Source organism: Nanorana parkeri, unplaced genomic scaffold (assembly GCF_000935625.1).
Source record: "Nanorana parkeri isolate BGI_ZX_2015 unplaced genomic scaffold, ASM93562v1 scaffold2518, whole genome shotgun sequence".
In the NCBI taxonomy this organism is placed as follows: domain Eukaryota; kingdom Metazoa; phylum Chordata; class Amphibia; order Anura; family Dicroglossidae; genus Nanorana; species Nanorana parkeri.
In genome coordinates this window covers 27,168-50,488 of record NW_017308786.1, presented here as the reverse complement: position 1 = coordinate 50,488, position 23,321 = coordinate 27,168, and the positions used below count along the sequence as shown (strand labels likewise).

Sequence of the window (23,321 nt, the reverse complement as noted above, 5' to 3'; positions counted from 1 at the left end):
CCCATAAATTGTGTGTAAAGGTGCCCACACACCTTACGATAATCGTGGGAAATCCCGCGATCGTACGATTATCGTAAGGTGTGTGGAAGCTGTGCGACCTCTACTACTGTAAGGTCGCACGACTTTTAACTTACGAACATGTTCGAAAACCCGCCGAGCATCGTACGATGTTCGGCGGGTGTGTAGCATGTTCGTAAGATAAAAGCCGGACAAAGTTCGTAAGATAAAAGCCGGACAAAGTTCGTAAGATAAAAGCCGGACAAAAGTCTTGTGTTGGTTGTAAGGTGTGTGCCCTGCATAAAACACATATACACATGTGCTTGCTGTTGCTCCAGCACAATTTTAAACGGGCTAAACGTGGTTCTAATTTGGCCTTGAGAATGTTTCTAATGCTGGGCACACACACCTTACAACCATCGCAAGACTTTTGTCTTGCGATGGTTGTAAGGTAATTAAAAAAAAAAAAAACGTACGATCTGCCCATCTTGGACAGGCAGATCGTACTTGCAATGATCGCAAGCTGCGCCCCCTGTGGGGCGGGCTTACGATGACCGCAATGCCGAACGGACAGTGTGCGCTTGCGCACACCGGCTTTTATCTTACGAACATGCTACACACCCGCCGAACATCGTACGATGCTCGGCGAGTTTTCGAACATGTTTAAAGTTGTGCGACCTTACAGTAGTAGAGGTCGCATGGCTTCCACACACCTTACGATAATCGTAAGATCGCTGGATTTCCCGCGATTATCGTACGATTATCGTAAGGTGTGTGGGCACCCTAACAGTCTTTAGCAAGCTGTAGCTCTGACTGAATCAGCTGAGGGAGACAAGGCCAGCCTAAAATACTCACAGCAACTGGTCATTCAGAGGCAATTCAATGCTGTCGGCTCCCGGAGGCATCACTTATATTCTGCTACTAAGGGGTGGAGATACGAGCTTCACTGCACACATGGCCTCCCAGCACGGATTACAAAATGGCAGGGCTGCAGGGCAGAGGAACTGAGATGCTGATTAGGAGGTTTATGCTGCGATAACAAGGACTCAAGACACAAGATGTCAGGCAGACAGGGGCAAACAAAATTAAGATAGGGGCTACTGGCCCGCCACTGAAAATAGTTTCAACGGTGCTATTTACATATGAATGGGTGGCGCTATTTACATATAAATAAGCCACGAATCATTCTCCCCAAAAAATGTCGGCATGTCGTTAGAGTGTTCGGGTTTTTTTCGCATGAAGAAAAGGTGGCAACCCTACTTGGCAAGTATGTGTGCGGGTGTAAGCTGGCCTGACAACCGCACACAATACATATAGGACTCCCAAACCCAGACTTCAGGGAAGTCTCCCGGCACTTACAATGCCCACACTACCCACCGGAGAGCCCCACTAACCACCTGAAACCCTGCACTGACCACCTGTGAGCCTGAGCTAGCCACCTGAGAGCAGGAAAACAAGCTCAGGGCTCCCACTGATTCCACAAGTATTTCATTGTATATTGTAATGTAATATTAGAAATAAAGAAGTGCACAATAAATGCTCTAGTAAAATCCCAAAACTATCCCCCACTGACTCCCCTCACTTCCCCCCACAACCTTTCCCCCCTCCCCGGTCCATGGGAAATTTTTTCCACAAAACAGGTCCCTGGTGCCAAAAAGGTTGTAGACCGCTGTTCCTAGAAACACTTAATACGGCAATGCAAAATGGTAATGGCTATAGAGGACTACAAATGCCAGCCATACTTTCTACAGAAATACAGAATGGCAACGGCTTTAGAGGACAACAACTCCCAGCAATACTCTATACAGAAATGCAGAATGGTAACCGCTATAGAGGATAACAACTCCCAGCAATACTTTATACAGAAATGCAGAATGGTAACGGCTAAAGAGGACTACAACTCCCAACAATACTCTAGACAGAAATGCAGAATGGTAACAGAGGACTACAACAATAATGGTAACATAGAGGACCAGCAATACTATATTATATAGCAATGCAGAATAGAGGGCTGTGAACATGTCACAGAAGATGAAAGAAGTCACCTCACCTCCTCATCGTGGTGGGAACATCATGTAGCTGGGAGAGGCGGTGGGCAGTGTTAATGGGAAGTGGCTTGCTGGGTTCTCCTGGCCGAGGCCCCAGTACTGCATCGCTTTGTTGCCGCTACATAAATCCTGTATAATAATAACAACTGTGGGAGGCAATGCTGGTTTTTATTTTAAACCCCTGCTGCAGGTCCTAAGAAAAAAAAAGTTGGCCTTTGAAGGTATGCTGTCATGAGAGACTGCCACTGATGATGTTCCCTTCTGAAAATGCTAGTTCCCTAGCTACCATGCTGATTCTTCTGAGTCCTGGACCACGGACACGTTTAGAGATGAGCCTCCTGACATTAATGCATCTCAGAAGTACTGAATGCACATATGGCTAGACAACTATTTTCAGAAGGAGGCCAACAACAGAAGATGGCAACTTTCTTTTCAGGATAGGTTTGCTTTAAATTTTACAATAGGATATCATCTTCTAGACCAGCTAGCTAGCCGCTCGTAGACGATTAGCGATGCAGTGACGCCATCTAGTGGTCGGCATGGAGAATACACTTCTATGGGTTGGATACACGTCCCAGTCAGCTGATGTTTGCCTCATCGAATTACACAAGGAGGTGACGTGTGTTGTGGACGGGCCATCCCTCTCCAGTAACTTCCTGAACCGATCGGGACAGCTACGACATGGCTTTAAACAAGAACCACTCTCAGAATGGGGGAGTCATTGTCAACAATGGAGAAAGGTCAGTGATGGTAGCGGGCGAAGGAAGCCATGTCTTGTGATCTGGGCTCACTTCATTGAAAGATCATGGTTTGGCATGGCAGCTGTTATAAGACTCCAAACTAACACCACCCTTCCCCAGAGATGTGCTATTCCACACCATCGGAGCAGTCTTATACTCTTTAGTCATTCTTGTCATTGTGTTTCCATATTGTATGTTTATCAGCAGAGAAATATGATAAACATTTGTATCTATTCAGGAACTACAAGGCCCCTGCAGGGTGCACTGGCCTGTTGGTCCTCTGCAGGTCACACAGCTTGCCCAGTTCTGATCAGATACATTGTAAATAGCAGGGACGGGTAGCCACAGCCTGGCTGGTGCTGTCATTATTGATCTGCTTCACTGTCCTTCATTAGCACTTAGTAGAAGTCATATACATGCCACATGACCTGCGATTACATGGAGAGAGCAGCAGATAAAGGAGGTTTTAGCTACAGGACTCTGACAACCACAGGCATGACTCCCAGAGACAGATGCACCATGGGATATGTAGTTTCACCTCAGCTGGAGTCCTGAGGTTGCCTACCCCTGGCTTAAAGTGTATTTAAACTTTTTACCATCTAAATCGTGACCCCCCTCCTCCCCCCATTATATATTTATTTTCCCATTCACTCAGCATACCGAAAAAACATAAAAAAAATATTTGTTATATTTCTGTTATACTGTTTAAAAAAAATTATTGAACTTAAAAAAATTATATATATATATACCGGGCTTGAAAAATTTGATACCGTCTCACCAGTCAGTCAAAAATTTCACCAGTCAGCACGACCGGACTATAGCCTTGCAATTTATGTTAAAGTTTGGGGACAGATAGAGCTTTCTTTTGGAGGTATATAATCACCACGGGGGGTATTTTTTTTACTATATAATTAAAAAGGTACCATAAATGTAAAAAAAAACAAAAAAGTTTCCCTACGTTATGTTATAAAACATTTATTCTTACCCATATTTTTAGTAAAACATAAAAGTCAGGGTCACGTCGGGTAAATAGACACCAAACATGTCAAGCCTTAAAATTGCGTGCGCCCGCAAAAATCGCAAAAAACGCCCATAGGCGACGATTAAAACGCTTTTACTGTTCATCAGTTTAGTGTTATCAGTGATTAAAGGAGAACTATGGGGTTAGGGCTTTTCCCCATAGTTCTCCTTAGGGTAACGGCAGGACACAAATTAGCGTCCTCCCGTCACCCTAAGCTCAGTATACCGCGAGCTGCTGCTCGCGGTATACTGAGACGCCGCAGCTGAAGCGGATCCCGACAATTATGTCTGGATCCGCCCAGCTGCGTGAGTGACAGCTGGCTCTGCCTATCTAGAGGCAGAGCCAGCTGTACCCGCCCCCTCCCCCGTCCGTTCCGCCAGTCAGCGCTGGCAGATCGGAGCGGGGAGAGGGGAATCCAGCCCCTCCCCCTGTCACGGCAGAGAGCCGTGACAGGATCGAGAAGTGAGCGAACCCCGGTATGTGTTCGCTCACTTCCCGATCTACTGAGCCGACCTGTGACAGTCTCATTGTCACAGGTCGGCTAGAACTATGAGGTGAGTGAAAAGCACTCACCTCATAGTTCTCCTTTAGGCTGGGTTCCCACCCAGGCGTTCGAAATATGCGTGTATGACGCGCGTTTTGCGGTGCATGTTTTAACCGCGATTTGCAGCCCACAAAACGCGCGTCAAACACGCGTTTACGAGGGCTATCCGGCTGTATCCTAATGGATACGCGCGGAAATACGCCCCAAAGAAGCTCCTGTACTCTTATTGCTCTCACTCCGTTTGCGGCGATATGCAACATGTGCGGCACGTAGGCGCACCTGACGCATATATGCGTGTGTATGTGGGGGGTATTACTTTTTTTTTTTTACATACAACTTTATTGCTATTACATGGGGGGCTAAGAAGCCCCCTATGGGATAGCCAATTTACATGACAGGTCCTCTTTATGGAGACATCAGGGGTCTCCAAGACCCCTAATGTCACCTAGGGACCCCCAGAGAAGCTGATGAAGCAGAGATCTGCTTCATCAGCTTCTGTAACTGGAGAGTGACACTGAATGCAGGAAGTGATGTAATATACATCACTTCCTGCATTCGGGGACTGAGAGGAGATCAAAGGTAGTTTGTATACTGAACTCCCTTTGATCTCCTGTCACACAGCCGTGCCGGTCCCGGCCGGATCGGGCACATCGCATCTTGGGACCGGCAACGGCAGTGACAGCTGCTGGTAATACAAGCAATTGTAACTTGAATGTAAACCTCCCGGCCGGCCGTGTAATTCAAAGGGCCGGCCGGGAAGCTGCTCGTCGGGCTCCACTGTCTGCTCGTCACAGACGAGTGGATTTTTTGAGCCCTGTATATGTATATATATAACATTTACACTTACCTTTTTAGAGGTTTCTTTGGAGCAGCATTATACATAGGATTCTATGGGCAGCTTCTACTGCTTTAAAAAGATGGCAACGTGCAGATAGGGGACAGATGGAAGGGATAATCCATGTACCCATTGCACTCCTTACCGCTAATCCGTAATGATAGGTTGGGTGCATCAGTAGTCGACGGATGGCCACCGTCTGAATCGAGTATAAGAAATTATGGACACAACTTGTTCTGCCTGATGAAGGGGATCCTGTGTGACCCCGAAACGTTGCAATAAGTGTACTGTTGCATGAAACGTCAATAAAGAGATGGAAGGGACAAAACCCTTTAACATGCAGTCCCTGGAATTTTAGAAATAGTGTAGTAGACATTCGTTACAAATCTGTCTCCTGTCCATGCAACAAACGGCGCAACCTGTAGCAGATTCCGGTCATTAAGGTGTGTGTAAATCTAGTGTAAATGTACAGAATTTTCTCTGCAGCACTCCAGACATATAGTTGTTTCACAAATTTATTGTGAAGAACAGTGTCACAGGCAGGTATACCTATATATAGGTCTATACAGTGTGTGTGTGTGTGTGTGTGTGTGTGTGTAGCCTATGACATAACAATACATTTGTGAGAAGCAACTACATGTCTGGAGTGCTGGTGACTCCATATCCCTATGGCATGGTTCCCACCTGGGCGTTTTATAGCGCGTTCCTACGGACTGTAAAACGCTCAACATGTGAAAACCAATGATTGCCTATGGGCATGGTTCCCACCTGTACTTCTTTGGGCCCTACGCCCAAAGAAGTACAGGAGCTTCTTTGGGGCGTATTTGCAGCGCGTATCCATTAGGATACAGCCGGATAGCCCTCGGAAACGCATGTTTGTTGTGCGTTTCTTTTACAGCAAATTGCGGTAAAAACGTGCGGCACGAAACGCGCGGCACACGCGCATATTCCGCACACCTAGGTGTGAACCCAGCCTTAATCTGGTTCTGTTACAGTGCCATCCAACGCGATCACTTCCAGCACCCACCTATCATTTGAAGGTCTAGTACCATCAGGAGTGCAGCTTCATTAATGGACCGATTTAAGAATTTTGTCTGCAACACAATACTTACACATGCAACACAATTTACTCTATTTTACAACGTATAATGAAATGGGCCATCTCAGTACAGACAGGGTTAATTATGGCAAACACAACTCCCCCGACCCACTCGTACACATTGTAGAACTAAGTAGGATTTTTCCGTCCTGGAGTTTTCAGAAAAAAGTATTGAAGACTAGGGTTGCAACTAATGATTATTTTCATAATCGATTAGTTGGCCAACTTGCTTTTCGATTAATCAGATTTAAAAATTTTAATAAATACCATCCTTTAATTTAAAATAATATACACAAAGTTTACTTCAGAATAAAACTGAAACGCACCGCATTGAGGTACCGTGCATTCCAGCGCGGGCAATCACACTGTGGGAGGTGTGTTTGGGGTGCCTTTGAAATGAATGGCACCGCAACTCACATCCCGCCACAGAATTTGTCAGGCTGAAACCAAAAATGACTTTCTTCCCACCTTTTTAGAATTTTTTAAAATGAATTGTATTGTAAGCACATAGGACTTGAATAGCTTCAGTCAGTGAATGACAGCTGCCAGTGGTAAGATTCTGCAGACGCTAGCTGAATGTAAATACAGCAGGTATTGGGCTGGTGCAATAGCCAGCCTGCTATTGGCCATTTCAAATTGCACTAGCCAATAGCAGACTGACCATTGTACTTGCCCGCTGCTTGCTGTGCCCTTCTCCCAGCATGGAGGAGAGAGCTAGGGAATCCAACCTACTAATCGATAATGACAATAGTTGACCGCTATTCTCATTATCGATTAATTGGTTGCAGCCCTATGGAAGACTCAATCACACAGACTCATATACAGACATATGGGCATACAATGTACAATATGCCTGTTTTGTGGAGCCCGCAGCTTGCGTTTTTGTGTCCATAGGATTGTATGGACACAGCAGGCTGTACATAGGTATATGTGTATAAATGCAAGTACTGGCATTTACATCCATATGTGTTACTGTGCACACGCAACTCTTGCATTCAGGAACTTGTGCCTATGTGCGTGCAGGCATCGGTATTTGCATTTATATGCACACAGGGCTCGGACTGCTGATTATAGATTCATGGTGTGCTGGATACATACTGTATGCTCTTATCTTATTCTGGATTAGTTACTTAAGCTAGCTATACACCTATAGATTATCTGCAGATTTTCTATGGTCAGATGGAAAAAGTGTAACATATTCCTCCATCTACACTAAACTGTGTGGATGGAGGAATCTCCCACTGGGCCAAGCTTCAGTATCCTGCTAGTCGGCCCCGCTGGTTCTTAAAAATACCTGAACAATCTGATTGGACACAGGCATTGTTCAGGTGTTTTGAGAGCCAGCGGGGCCGACCAACAAGATGCTGAAGCTTGGAGGAATCTGTTGCACTTTTTCCATCTGACCATAGAAAATGCAGATAATCTAATGGTGTATGGCCAGCCTTAGAGTATTAAAGCCATTGGATTAGCATGGCAGCCAAACAGGTGGCATTTTTAGCAATTGCATCCTCAGTATCTCATATAAGATAACCTGTTTTATATGTCGTGACAAACCTAATAATTACAATTATTTTTTTCCCCTTAGTATTATTAAAGTGTGCAAAGATGTGGAGCTCACATTCAGTGATATGGCTTACAAGATCGAAGCTTTCAAAGGCACAAAAAAGGGGTTACTGTATCTCACCCCATACAGGGTAAGTCCTCTACACACAATACTACATTGACATTGCAAAAGCCCGCTCACACTATGCATTGCAGTAAAATCCTTGTCTTTACCATATGTTCTATGGTGCGTTGTAGTGTCATTCATTCATTAGTTTTAGGTCAGAGCTCCTGATCTCCATACTTGTTCCAGGTTCATGAAAGTACTAAAATCATTGATGAAGCATGACAGTCAGACAACTAACCATTTCATTGTAAAGCACCTACCTAACGCATGCACTGTTTAGCACACTGCAATGCACAGATTTGCCATATCCCGGGGTTGTGGTGCGCTTCATCAATGAAAGGTGTTTGTCCTTTAAAATATATGTTGTGGTGTGTGTTTAGCCTATTCAAAATTAAAGAGTTGCCTTACTGCAATGTACCGTCACAATCTGGGTACAAGGTATGTTCTACCCAGTCACTCTCGATGACTAATGGTCACCGCACATTACTATCTGACCATACAATCTTTGTACAATCAATTTTCGATTTACCAAAACCATGTAGTATGAGGACTTACCTAATCTAGCCAGTGAAATTGTATCCAGTCAGGCAGGCTGTTGCACTACATAGTTGTTGGTGGATCTGAAGTAGATTGTAACGTGTGTGGTGAGCTTAACAGAAGGCACACCACGCCTTGTATGACAGTAAAGTGAGAGTTTAATTCTTTGATTTAGTCCATTTTAAAAAGTCAGTATATATAGATGCCACGTGTGATTTGTAGAAGCTCTCTACTTTCAAAGCTCTGCTAAAATATTTGTATAGTTTAGGATTCTCTTCCAGAGGATGCAGGAAGCAGCATTATGCTGGCCATACACCAGTAGAATTTTGCTAAAAAAACATTTTCTGAACTTTTGCTCAGTATTCCAATAGTTAATGGGGTTAAATCAATGATCAATTTCGACCATAGTGGTGAAAAACATCGAAAGAGCAAGATGGAAAATGTTTCCCGAACAAACGACATTCTAACAGTGAATGTGGTTTTGTTCAAGAAACTCCATTCAATCCAAAATGTTAAAATCAAATGAAATTGCAAACAACGTTCTACAAGTCTCTAATGGCATTCAGGAATGTTCTGATGAGACGTTATGTTTAAAAGTTCGTTTGAAAATCTACCAGTGTATGGCCAGCCTTAGTTAATCAAAAACTGATATGATTGGACCTGGGATGGGTTGTGGTGACAGAGAATGAATTACTCTTTAATTGCAGATACTCTACAATATTATAGGACATATATGTGTTCCATCCTCACTTAGGGCTTGTTCGCACCAGTAACCATGGTGTACAGGGCAGATGCGCTTGATCCAGCCACATCGCACTTTTTTTTGTTTTTTGTTAGAGCTTTATTGAAATGTCACAAGTGACATTTACTTAAGTTCTATGGGCACACTGCGGTACGATGCGGTTGTACCATGTCTCACTTTTCTGCTTACTTATGACTATGCATATAATGGTTTAGTAGACTAAGGACCACTTGACGCATTTCAGTGGTACAAAACAGCCCCTTTCTTCAAGAAAGCATCAGAGGGAGATGTTTGACATCTTCTCCATCTGTGTCACAACATGACCGCATAGCCTCTTTGGGGCAAAAAGAGAGACAGACAAACTCAGAAAGGCTTACAGGTACATAGAACTGTTTTAGGGCCCGTTCACACCATATGTGTTCGGTAGTCCAGTTTCCTCCCACATTTCAAAAACATGCTGGTAGGTAAATTGTCTCCTGTCTAAAATGTGGCCCTAGAATGATATTCTACTGAGCATGCCCAAGAGGTAAGCAGCAGATAACGTGTTCTGAATCCACAGGGAGAACATTAAACAGTTTATTAATTAATGTACTTGTGTGGCCCAGTGTAAAGTACCATCACAATGTGATACCGCACCAAGTTATGCCTGAACATCTCCTCAGTTGCTACCTTTTAGAGCACCCAGGGGGTCCAAGCCAATACACATAATCTTCCTTTCACTGCCAGTGCCTCATGATTGACCCATCAGTGTGATTGGATAGATTCACTAAGCAGTTATGAGGCACAGGTAGAGACAGGGCAGCAGAGAAAGGTAGCAACTGAGGAGATGTTCAGGCATAACTTGGTGCTGTATCACATTGTGATGGTACTTTACACTGGGCCACACAAGTACATTAATATACTGGCCCCCTAGCCCCCAAATCAGCAAGGTTAATTTAAAGGGAAACCAGGATCAGAGAGAAGCGCAGAAGAGGCCATTTAGCGAATAAAGTCATTAGCCGTTTTTGTTTTAAATGGGTCACTGGTTCACTTCAAGGTATTTATTCATAGGCCCAATTTACCAGTTTTAGCCCATATACTGTATGTACATATGGGGAAATTATTATATTCCACCTGATCCTTGATATAGAACAAGCAGAATAGAATATCTGGTTAAAATAAAGTGCACTTATGCTGTTTGTCCCCCACCCCTGACCTAAATGATCCTACTCTCCTCCTCTCAAGATCTGTACCTACTGTGATGTGATGGGCACAGTTCTGCTATTGTTAACATTGCGGCACCACCGTGCTCCCTCTGCTGGCTACATCTGCACATTACAACACCATAGACTTCTATGGAGACGAATGCAGCCAGGAGATGGAGGCTTACTGGGTGCTGGGTGTAAAAAAAACCACAATGAAGCAGTGACCCTCAGATATCGGTAGGTATAGATCTGTGAAAGGTGAGGATGGGATCGTTTAGATCAGGGGAGGAGGGCAAAAGAATAAGTGCACTTTGTCTAAAATGCACTTATTCCTGAATGACAGAATTTGCACGTATATGAAATCATCTTGTCTTTTCCTGTTCTATGCAACATTTGAGGACATTTTTCTTATCCACAGGCACCCTGCTACCATTTTACACACATGTTCACATTGCTTGTGAAAAATCAACCCAGGCAATGGCTGGGTTCCCCATTATCATCTTCCCCTATTATTGTTATTGTCCATATAATATGTAATTTTTGTAGTCATAGGAATGTATCTTCCCCTCTTATAGTTCTAACCCTTTTTTCAGGTAATCTTTGTGAGCAAAGGAAAGGATCCAATGATGTCATTTATGATGCCTTTCTACTTGGTGAAGGGATGCTCCATTGAACAGCCTGTTTTTTCTGCAAACTACTTGAAAGGGACAATAAGTGCGGAACCTGGTGGTACGTAAGTGACATAAGCTGGTACACCCTATGGGGTACTAGTGATGTGTTTTTCAAAGGTTACGCTACAAAAAACTAATGAAATGAATGAATAATAAAAAATGTAATATAAACAGCATAAAAATATATTTTAAAAAGTAAAATAAAACTAAACAGCAGGGCAAAGTTGAACTTACCTGGGGATAGTTAGGAACAAAAGGAATTAATAGGGGTTAAATAGGAAAGACATTTATTGTGTGTGTGTGTATGTATGTATGTATGTATATATGTATCTGTGTGTGCCACGCAAGATGCTGGTGACACAGACACCCAGGACTCTCAGCCAGAGGGGCTGAGAGGTTCCAGAATATTAATAGATTTGCGGGGGGGCTGGAAGGCTTTGAGAGGCTGAGAGAGCCAGGCACACAAGGTGTGAAATCAAAAGCTGCTCAAAGGGCACAGAGTACAACTGAAGAGATTCTGTTGAGGAAAATAGTAAGGTCCTGGGACTGGGACACTGAACAGGATAACCTGTGAATGGTGAGCTGATATGTTTGCTGAAATACTAGCATACTTTGTTGTACTGCTGAAGAAAGCTATTTTTGGTTACAAAAGAAATAAGACTGTCCTTAGCACTCACCATATGTGCTAGATTGCGCACGCGCGCGCGCACACGCATGCACGCACCCCATTATGACCACCTATTGGGTATTTCCCCCTTTTGCCACTAAAACAGCCCTGATTTGTTGAGGTATGGACTCCACTAGACCTCTGAATGTATGCTGTGTTATCTGGCACCAAGCTGTCAGTAGCAAATCCTTTAGGTTCTGTTAGGTTCTGTAAGTTGTGAGGTGAGGCCCTCATGGATCGGAATTGTTTTTCCACCACATCCCACAGATGCTTGATTGGATTGAGATCTGAAGAATTTGGATGCGAAGTCAACACCTTGAACTCGTTGTGTTCCTCAAACCATTCTTGAACCATTTTTTTTAGTCTGGCAGGGAGCATTATCCTGCTGAAAGAGGGCCACTGCCATCAGGGAATACAGTTTCCATGAAGAGGTGTACTTGGTCAGCAACAATGTTTAGGTAGGTTGTACGTGTCAAAGTAACATCCACGTCCCATAGGCAAGACCCATTGTTTCCCAGCAGAACATTGCCCAAAGCACCACGCCGCCCACATGTTACCTTCCTACATAGTGGATCCTGGTGCCATCTTTTCCTGAGGGACACACACACACTGGCCATCCACAAGGTATAGAAAATGTGATTCATCAGACCAGGCCACCTTCTTCCATTGCTCCGTGTTCCAGTTCTGATGCTCATGTGCCCATTGTAGGCGCTTTTGGCTGTGGACATGGGTCAGCATGGGCACCCTGACCAGTCTGCGGGTACACAGCCCCATACATAATAAGCTGCATTGTACTGTGTGTTCAGACACCTTCCTATCAGAACTAACTTTTTCAACAATTTGAGCTACAGTAGCTCTTCTATTGAATTGGACAACATGGGCCAGCCTTCACTTCCCACGTGCATCAATGAGTCTTGGTCGTCCATGACCCTGTCAGCAGGTCACCAGTTCTCCTTCCCTGGACCACTTTTGGTAGGGCCTGAGCACTGCTGACTAGGAGCATCCCCAAGAGCTGCAGTTTTGGAGTTGCTCTGACCACATCATCTAACCATCACAATTTTCCACTCGTCAGAGTCACTCAAATCCTTACGCCTGTCCATTTTTTTTCTGCTTCCAACATATCAGCTTCAGGGACAAAATGTTTACTTGCTGCCTAATCTATCCCACCCACTTCCAGGTGCCATTGTAATGCTATAATCAATGTTATTCGCTTCATCTCTCAGTCATCATAATGTTATAGCTGATCGGTGTATGTATATATAGGTGTGTGTGTGTGTATATGTATAGAGATGGAGATATACTGCCAAAAGTATTGGGACACCCCTCCAAATCATTGGATTCAGGTGTTCCGTGAAATTTCCTTGCTGCTAAATATTCCACGGTCAACTGTTAGTGGTATTATAACAAAGTGGAAGCAACTGGGAACAACAGCAACTCAGCAACATAGTGGTAGGCCACAGAAAATGACAGAACAGGGTCAGCGCATGCTGAAGCACACAGTGCATAGAAGTCTCCAACTGTCTGCATAGTCAATAGCTACAGACCTCCAAACTTCATGTGGCCTTCAGATTGGCACAACAACAGTACGTAGAGAGCTTCATGGAATGGTTTTCCATGGTCGAGCAGCTGCATCCAAGCCTTACATCACCATGTGCAATACCAAGCGTCGGATGCAGTGGTGTAAAGCACGCCGCCACTGGACTCTGAAGTGGAGACATGTTCTCTGAAGTGACGAGTCATGCTTCCCTTTCTGGAAATCCGATGGACGTGTCTGGGTTTGGCGGTTGCCAGGAGAACGGTACTTGCCTGACTGCATTGTGCCAAGTGTAAAGTTTGGTGTTGGGGAGATTATGGTGTGGGGTTGTTTTTCAGGGGTTGGGCTTGGCCCCTTAGTTCCAGTGAAGGGAACTCTTAAGGCATCGGCATACCAAGACATTTTGGACAATTTCATGCTCCCAACTTTGTGGGAACAGTTTGGGCATGGCCACTTCCTGTTCCAACATGACTGCCCACCAGTGCACAAAGCAAGGTCCATAAAGACATGGAGTCCTGACCTCAAACCGATAGAACACCTTTGGGATGAATTAGAGCGGAGACTGCGAGCCAGGCCTTCTTGTCCAACATCAGTACCTGACCTCACAAATGCACTTCTGGAAGAATGGTCTCCATACACACATTCCTAAACCTTGTGGACGCCTTCCCAGAAGAGTTGAAGCTGTTATAGCTACAAAAGGTGGGCCAACTCAATATTGAACCCTACAGACTAAGACTGGGATGCCATTAAAGTTCGTGTGTGTGTGTAAAGGCAGGCGTCCCAATACTTTTGGTAATATAGTGTATATTACAGTACTGTGCCGAAGTTTTAGGCTGGTGTGAAAAAATGCTGTAAAGTGAGAATGCTTTAAAAAATATATATTTTTATTGTTTTTGTTTTTTATCAATTTACAAACTGCAAAGTGAGTGAACAAAAGAAAAATCTAAATCAAATCAATATTTGGTGTGACTACCATCAAACCAGCATCAATTCTTATACTTGCACAAAGTCAGGGATATTGTCACGAACTGTACTCATGGGTAAGACCCGGAAATTAAGGATGTGGACCCTTGCTACACTTACAGAGGCACCTGGATCAAAGGGTGCAAGCAGTGTAAGCTGACAACTCCCAGAGCTGCAAGCTGATAACTGTGATATGCAGTTCAGTTATTTTTTCTTAAGCAATAGTTTTTTCTTTCTTTTTTCAACCGGTCAATCAATAATCTTCGATATAATATTGTGCAAATTTCACCGATGTGACCAATAACAGATATCTCCACCACTGTATCCTTAGTAGTACTGCTCGCCTGACTCCTAGATCCAAAGCAGGTCTAACCACGCTTGTCCCCTCTTTTGAAACCCAGGCAAGGGAACGTAGCCCACTCTCTTGCACACGGGGAAAACTCTCCTTTCCTGTGCGCCTTTGACGCAACATACGTCCAATTTTAATGCAATTTGTTTTAATCTACATGTGAGTAGGAAATTGTTTGAATAAAGCGCTTTTTTTAGTATAAATTGATCTGGACTATGGAGCATTCTTATATTTATGAACCTAATGTACCCATTAGTTTTATAAAGAAGAAAAGCGAAGATAGATTGGAAGTGGCAATACCACAGAGAAAAGACATCAGGAGTTTTCCCCATGTGCAGGAGAGTGGGCTACGTTTCCTTGCCTGAGTTTCAAAAGAGGGGACAACCGTGGTTAGACCTGCTTTGGGTCTAGGAGTCAGGTGAGCAGTATTCCTATGGATACGGTGGTGGAGATATTTGTTGTTGGTCACATCGGTGAAATTTGCACAATATTATATTGAAGATTATTGATTGACTGTTTGAAAAAGGAACAAAAAAAATATTGCTTAAAGGAGAACTATGAGGTCAGTGATTTTCACTCATCCTCATAGTTCTAGCCGACCTGTGACAATGAAACTGTCACAGGTCGGCTCAGTAGATCGGGAAGTGAGCGAACACACGTGCCTGCGGTCCGATCCTGTGCGGTGCAATCAAAATGCTACAAGCACTATTTTGATCGCACAGGACCGGACCGCAGGCACACTGTGCCTTGCGATCACGTGCGGCGGATCGCATTTCGGCCGCGTGGCGTGGCTACAGCGCCATTCACTTGAATGGCCCGCTACGCCCCCTCCTACCCCACTAAAAAGTGAGCCGGCCGCAATGCAAAGCAGTGCGTTCCGGCCAAAATCAGTCCGGAACGCACTGCATCTAGTGTGACTGAGCCCTTAGTATGCTGGTATATGTCTCTACTCACATCTAGCCTTTGCAATATTTGCCCACTCTTCTTTGCAGAACTGCTCATGTTCAGTTAAATTTCATGGTGACCGTTTGTGGACTGCAGTCTTCAAGTCATTCAACAGATTTTTAGTGGCTTTTAAGTCTGAGATCTGACTAGGCCCTACAAGGATATTCACCTTTTTCTTCAACCACTGTGTGGTAATTTTTGCTCTGTGCTTTTGGGGATTGTCATGTTGGAAGGTAAATCTTATTCCTATTGACAACTTTTCGGCAGAGGGCAGCAGATTTTCCTCAAGAATTTGATGTTTTTTTGCCTCATCCATTTTTCCTTCTATCCTGACAAGTGCTCCAGTCCCTGCTGCAGAGAGACACCCCCATTACAGGTTATTACCACCTCCATGCTTTACTGTAGGAATGGTGTTATTTGGATGGTGAGCTATATTGGATTTCCGCCAGACATATCGTTTGGTGTCGAGGCCAAACCATTCAATTTTAGTCTCATCGGACCATAACACCTTTTTTCCATGTGGCCTCCAAATCTTCAAGGTGTGTTCTGGCATGCCTGCATGTGGCCTTTCTTGGGGAGTGGGTTTTTTCTTGCAACACTCCCACACAAGCCACATTTGTGGAGAATTTGTGATATTGTTGTCACATGCACACAATGACCACTCTGTCATAAATTCCTGCAACTGCATCAGAGTTGCTGTAGGCCTTGGTAGCCTGTCTGACCCGTTTTCTTCTGGCTCTTTCATCCAGTTTGGAGTGACGTCTTGATCTAGGGAGGGTCCGTGTTGTACCAAATACCTTCCACTTCTTAATAATGGACTTCACTGTGCTTCTAGGCATTGATAAAACCTTTGACATTTTTTTGTATCCATCTCCTGACTTGTGCCTGTCCAGAACTTTATTCCGGAGATCTTTTGATAGTGCCTTCCCACCCATAATTGATTGTTTGCTTCAGTTGCAGTACCAGGGACTGAAATGCTCCAGGAAAGCTCTTTTCATGCTGAGCTAATCAAAATGACCACAGCTGATCACAAGTTTGTGATCAAACTTGATTTGAAAGCCAAATGGCTGTGTATGCCATTGAGAAGGGGATTAGCTACACCTGATTTGAGTTTACAAGTCATTTTTAGGAGGGGTGATCCTTTTTGCAACTCAGTGATATGTTTTTTTTTTTTTTTTTGCTGACTGTGTTATATCTGTCACTTGGATGTTTTAAGTTGCACTGAGTAAATACAGCTGGATAAAAGAAAAACTGTGTCTTCATTTCAGGCTGCAAAGCAACAAACTGTGATTATTTTAAAGGGGCGCGATTCTTTTCTATACTCACTGTATATAGTGTGTGTGTGTGTGTGTGTATATTCTTAGGTTTGCTTCAGATGTGTAATTGGGTACTCCTTAGAGCTGCGGATAACTAAAAAGTATCACTGTCTGTTTACATTTTAACAAGCACTGATGCTGAATGACCTACCCTCATTGGTGTTGGTGGGTACAAGAATGTCCCCCTATTTATTAGTGTTGCTCCGTACAATTATGACCTCCCTCCTCCTCTTTATAAGTGTCAATGGTACAACAATGACCCCACTCTTCACTGGTGTCACTGGGTATGATAACTCCTCCTCCCTGCTTGTTTGGTGTCAGTGGGTACAATAATTACCCGTAGCATTGGTGTTCAGTGGTTACTTACCTGAACACAGGCTGCCACGCTACTTCCTCCCTTGGACCAGGACTTGATCATCGCAAGAGATCACTTGGTCCAACAGGCAAAGCTGGATCCTGGAATCCAGAGAACATTACAACACTCGACACTCAACGTTCCATTATACTGGTAACTCGCGGGGTACCAAAGAAGGTCCCGACTTAACAAGCTAACCCTTTCGCTGCCACTGACGTAAGGCTTACAGCGGAACACAACTGCATCCAGCTGGCCAGGTCAGTAAGTCTTACGTTGGTGGCTTTTACTGTTCTGCTAGTACTATGTGTCCCCAGTTATGAATGAACAGGTAGTACTTTACATCACTTCCTGTTCATTCATGAGTTTCTCAATGGGTGGAAGCCTCAGTATTATAGAGGCTTTTAACCATTCATAACTTGATGATAGTAAATGTTTTACTATCACCCGTTATGAATGGGAAGCCTCTGTACTGAGTGCTTTCCATTCATGGAGTGCTGAGGCTGCAGAAAAAGAGATTGAGGACTCTGTGTCTCTATTTCGAAAATGAAATGTCCGGGATCAGGCAAAAAATAAAATAAAACACAACCCACCTAACAGTTTTATCTTTTAGTTTTAGTCAGAAAAAAAAGAGTGGGGAAAAAATGCAAAAATGGTGTGGCCAGCTGAGGTTAAAACCGTTCCAGAGGGCTTGGCAGCGAAAAGGGTTAAAGGTTACACTGTTTCAGTCATTGAAACATTCCACTGAGAATTCTGTCTGAATTTTAGTTGCAACAGAAACTCCCCTCGAAACAAGCAGCAATGTTAAAATTGTGTTTTATTTGCTTTTTAATGATTCTTGTCTATATACATTTCCAGCAAGGTTCTATCATCTTTATTCATACCAACCGTTTTTCTATCATTACAGGAGGCTGGGAAGCACATGCATCATTTAAACTTACATTTAATAGTGGAGGTGCAATTGAGTTTGGACAGCAAATGTTTAAGTTGGCAACCAATGGTATGTTTTATCATGTTCTTAATATCATGTGTATTATGTATTGCATATGATATTGGTCTTTGCTTTTGTGTACAGCGAATTACCTTAATTTAACTCCTTCATGACAGCATAACACATGTATGTGGCATCATGGAAGTGGGCTTTCTTCCATGATGCCACATATGTACACCATGTGTGTTTGCTGAAAGTGCACCTGGCCCTGGTGTCAGACCAATGATTGAGAGCCGGTAGGACAGAGTTTCCATTGGCTATGACAGTGATCACTAGTAGGGGACTCCACACCTCTGTTTTCTTTGTGAGGAGAAAGAGATACACCGCTAGAAGAGTCTGTTTAGTAAATAAATAAATAAAGATAAAATAATTAGATCAAAGTTTGATCTAGATTAATGTCAGTGTATTTTAGGTAGGATAAAAGAAAATGCAAACTATTGTTTCTGGGCCCTACTACGGGTAGTACAAACAATATAAAAAAATCACGTACGTCAAGAGAAGGAGAATTTTTGGGGGGTTGGTTTTTGGTGGTGGGTCATGATAATGGCAAGAATTTTTACTCTTGGCTAGTTTTCCTATGATAATAAAAGGCAGGAGGTATCCACTAACATGTACCACCAAGCATAGGCCCACTTTTTCCTACAAAAAAGGAATACAGTAAGTAGCTGCAAATCTTTGCACAATTATGGACATGGCAAGGTTGAAAAACTGAGGCTAAGCGCTAATGTTTGTTTGACTTTCTGCCATTAAGGGGTAAAAAAAACAAATGTACTGGTTAATCCCATATTAACTGTTATTCAACTTCCTGTTTGTTCACTATTTTGAATGTAACAAGCTAAAATCTGGTTGGTTGTTATTGTTTGCTAAGCCTCATCTGTCTTCAATATCTTTTCTTTTATTTCAGCTTCCAGAGCCCCCCAACCTAATGTTGGATACGGATACACCCCTACTGCTGTGCCAGCTGCTTATGGACCTGGTGGATATCCCCCTGCCCCAAGAGGATATGCACCTGCACCCCAAGCTGGACCTTACCAATATGTACCTCCTACTATGAATGGATATGCTCCAGCACCTCAACCCATGGGATACCCATATGCTCCACCTCCAGGTAATGAAACAGCACATCACATCACTAAAGTCACTGACTTGTGCTCCAGTTAGTCAGATCACAGAGACAAAGTACAAGCTCTTCTAAAATATACATGATATTTATATAACATATCAAAGTACTAAAGGCTGACTAGTAAGTTTTCAGACTAACGATAAAGATTTGTCCTGGCAAGATGTGCTAGGGTTATTTTCCATAAAGTCCTTTTAATTGTTCCTGAAACTTTTTCATTTGATGCTGCAAGGTTCTTCTTGCCTCTCAAATAAAATGATTTGTCCATGCTGTCGCAAAAGACTGCCATGGCTTTGATAATATCCTCATCTGACCCAAGATACAAGAATTATTTTTTTAATGTATGATTCAGATGGTGGTCCAAGGGAGAAAGATCACGTGTGCAGAGAAAGTATTACAGTCATTCAAACCTACACACATGGCAGTCATAGCAACTCCTCATGTGTGGCCTAGAGCAGTATATTGGTTAAACAACACCCCTTTGGTGAACATTTTGTGGCATTTATTTTTTCAGTCTACCATAATGTGCTCCTGTGATGATTTGATTCACATAAGATAGTTCACCTCTGCTTTGCACAACTCTGTTGCTATCCTGTTCCCAGCAGAACTTCTTAACTCCTTCGCAACTGATGGCGGTCTGGGACCATCATTGCAAACATCACCTTAATGACCGATGACTGTCCCAGACCGTCATGAACAAAAACGAGCAGCGGGAGCATCAAATGATCGCTCCCACATTACTGATTGACTCCTTTCCAGGCCTTTGTTTAACTACTCCAGAACCTCTGTATGTACAATAGCTGGTCTGAAGTAGTTCACTACTATTTTCAGCAGGTGATTCTCTTTTTCTACAAGTGATTTGGGCGGCTGTAAAGCCACTTGTAGCAGCCTTCATAGGTGGCGTTAGATTGTAGTCCATCACAGGTGTGAGCTTGGAGCAGTGGCGTCTTTAAAAAACACTACAGCTGGAATCTAACTTTTTTCAGTCTTTTTGTCTGTAGATGTCTGCATTTTACTTATTAAATTGATGAGTGACATCTAAAATCCTTCACTGATTTGTCTAGACGTGTGTGTGTGTAATATATATAAACAATATATACATATATATATATATATATAATGTCTTTTTATATTTTTTGTGACTTTTCACCTCTCGCTTAGGTCCTGCCATGTATCCACCTGAGTTGAACCCGATGTACATGGCACCTCCACCTCCCTACCCAGGACCTCCATACAATGGAGCCCAAGCACATCCTTTTCCCACTGTGTGGTCAGAACCTGGTATGCTAGGTAAGATTGTGAATGCTAGAAATGATGGGTGGGAGGATACACTTTTTTTCCTTTTGCTTAATGGTAACAAGATATAAAGCTTCTTATTATAGCACACAGGGACGTGTTAACAACCCTATACACGTATGTGTAATTTAATTCCTTCTTTACCTTGCAAGTCACTGAATGAAGAAATATGTGCACATCAGGTGTCGGGACCTTCTTGTTCTGGGCCAGTGACACAGTAAGCCATGAAGGAGATATACAAGAAGCATAACAGCCCTGTGGATTGCTTCAGGAAACAAATTTATTGAGGGCAGTTTGCCTATTTCTACCCTAATTGATAACAAGAAGTTCTCTGGATGAAAAAATAAACTTTGCAGCTGAGAACATTATTTGTCTTTGGGACACTGCTCCTGAGCTATAATAATTCTCTCTCCTGGGGAAGTGATTTTGCTTTTACTGAGGACCAGTCATAGATTCAAGTGACCCTATCAGTACAAGATCTCTTGTATGCACAACATACCTGCTAAAACGGGTGGGGAACCTCCGGCCCTCCAGCTCTGGTGAAACTACAAATTCTATGATGCATCCGTCTCTGGGAGTTATGCCTGTGGCTGTGAGAATCTTGGAATGCCTCATGGGATTTGTAGTTTCACCACAGCTGGTTCCTCACCCCTGTGCTAAAAGAAGACTAAATGTACTTATGTTTACAGTGGCTGTTTCTTGAAAAGCAGGTGCTTCACTTCTCACCATCCTCTGAAAATATTTGACTGGTTGGATAAGTTGAATACTGGTTCCTCACACTCAAGAAGGTGGGAGAAACCACAGCGAGTGTAAGGAGGAGCAGATATTCGTACACACTTGCTTATAACAGAATAACAAGACAGTTGTTGACATACTGACTGGTGACATATTGTTAATCTACTGAACAATTGACAGGTATCATATTATAATAGCTGATAATGATTTACTTCTCCTCTTCCATGACAGCCAACCAAGAGACTGCTCTTCCCATATAAAAGGGACAGGAGACACAGAGAATATTAAAAGGCCCCGCTCACCCTTACATGCTCAGTGAATTTCCTGCCACTGTCAGGATAGGAAGAAGATGATTTAAAAGTACAACTAGCTGCTGTGTGTGCCTATTTTGACCCTTATCTTCAGGTTCTTTGATGAAAAGGTTTATTAGAGCATCGGCTAGAATGTTCTTATAACCTAAAATCCTGTTTTCATCCTGGGACCCAAATGCAGTACTACAGCCCTCCTTTTCAAGTGAAGAATTTCTATTTGTACAGTTTCAGATACCTCTTAAGGGGGCTACAGCTTCAAAGAGCACCATTGCCAGATGGGTTAAGCAGATGATAAGACAGGTTTATCAGCTAGACAATCAATCTTCCAGTGATTTTAGAGCACGCTCCACGTGGTCAGTTTCTATGTCTCAGGCAGGGATAGTGTCTGCACCATTTGAGCAAATTTGTAGAGTAGCGGCCTGGTCTAGCTGCCACCCCTTTATCAAACATTACTGGCTGGATCTTCTGGCAAATCCTGAGAAATCTGGAGAAAGTTTTGTAAATTGTGGTCCCACCCTATAGGACTTTCATCACGTCTCGGTTGGCTGTTGTGGAGGAAGAGTTGGACATTTATGATTACTCTTACCGGCAATTTGCACAACTCCTCTACAAGCCAATATGCCACCCTATACAGCAAGTAGGTAATATCCAAAAACACTGAGCATGTACTGGTGAAAGGAGCCTTACAATCGTCTCCTGTGTGTGTCCTGTCCCATTCAGCAGCCACTTGGTTGCTGTCATGGAAATTGAATTAAAGATAAAAATGATCTGGAATTTTCCTGTAATGTTTAAAATTGTATAACACCATGAAAAGCATTGTCATTTTGTAAATGTGAGATAATAAGAATGACATATTGGTCCAGAAAGTCTGCAAAGATTATAAGATTGCAAAATTAAAACCACCGTAACTTACATCATTTTTTTCCCACCCAAGAAAATGGCAAGGCAGCAGAAGCTGCTTCCAGCGCGTATTACAACCCAGCAAATCCACACGATGTCTACATGCCCATGGTAAGTAAGCAGTACATGCCACAAATATGCACTTTTCCCACTCCATAACTGTTAATTCATTTCTCATCTGGCTTTCAGAAATAATCATTCAGTAGTAAAAGTAGATGTAGGAGGAGCCAGTAAACCACAGAATGCACCAAAAATAATGCTGTGTAACTCATTTGGTAGTTTCAGCTGAGAAGCACTTTTTATTGATACTCTCTGTACCCGTTCCTTTAGCCAGTTCTCTATCCATGTACACACCCTTCCATCTATGCCCATAGCTCTTAGCTTGTGAAGTAAGCGTTTATAGTAACTAGGAGGTAAAATGCACTGGTCATGGATGAAATACAAGGGCTGCTATTGGGTTAACTATTGGCTAGTTTCCTGACTGTGCCTTTTTTTTATCCTTTGTTTTGGGTCAGTAACTCTAAAGGTGCCCATACACCTTACCATTATCTGCAGATTTTCTGTAGATGGAAAAAGTGCAACAGATTGGCCCAGGTGGAGATTATTCCATCCACACAGTTAAGTGTAGATGGGAAAATCCGTTGCACCTTTTCCATCTGACCACAGAAAATCTGCAGATAATTGCAATGTGTATGGCCAGCTTTACAGACATTCATCACGTGAAAGAGACTGTGTGAGAGGGGGGGGGGGGGTGT

The 23,321-nt window shown here is 43.1% G+C and overlaps 1 protein-coding gene across 2 annotated transcripts in view; it reads left to right on the top strand.

Moving 5' to 3' along the window:
* The first annotated feature begins 2,698 nt into the window (after positions 1 to 2,698).
* LOC108801832 (WW domain-binding protein 2-like) overlaps positions 2,699 to 23,321 on the top strand; it is a 22,045-nt gene continuing 1,422 nt past the window's right edge. The window contains exons 1-7 of one of the 2 annotated variants that reach the window (XM_018573749.1): positions 2,699 to 2,785; positions 7,870 to 7,978; positions 11,010 to 11,145; positions 18,121 to 18,213; positions 19,109 to 19,312; positions 20,486 to 20,605; positions 22,601 to 22,677. In XM_018573749.1, coding sequence (XP_018429251.1) covers positions 2,727 to 2,785; positions 7,870 to 7,978; positions 11,010 to 11,145; positions 18,121 to 18,213; positions 19,109 to 19,312; positions 20,486 to 20,605; positions 22,601 to 22,677 — 798 coding nt within the window. In that variant the 5' untranslated portion in view covers positions 2,699 to 2,726. Of the gene's footprint in view, positions 2,786 to 7,869; positions 7,979 to 11,009; positions 11,146 to 18,120; positions 18,214 to 19,108; positions 19,313 to 20,485; positions 20,615 to 22,600; positions 22,678 to 23,321 lie in introns of both variants that reach the window. The other variant, XM_018573748.1, reaches the window with a different exon arrangement.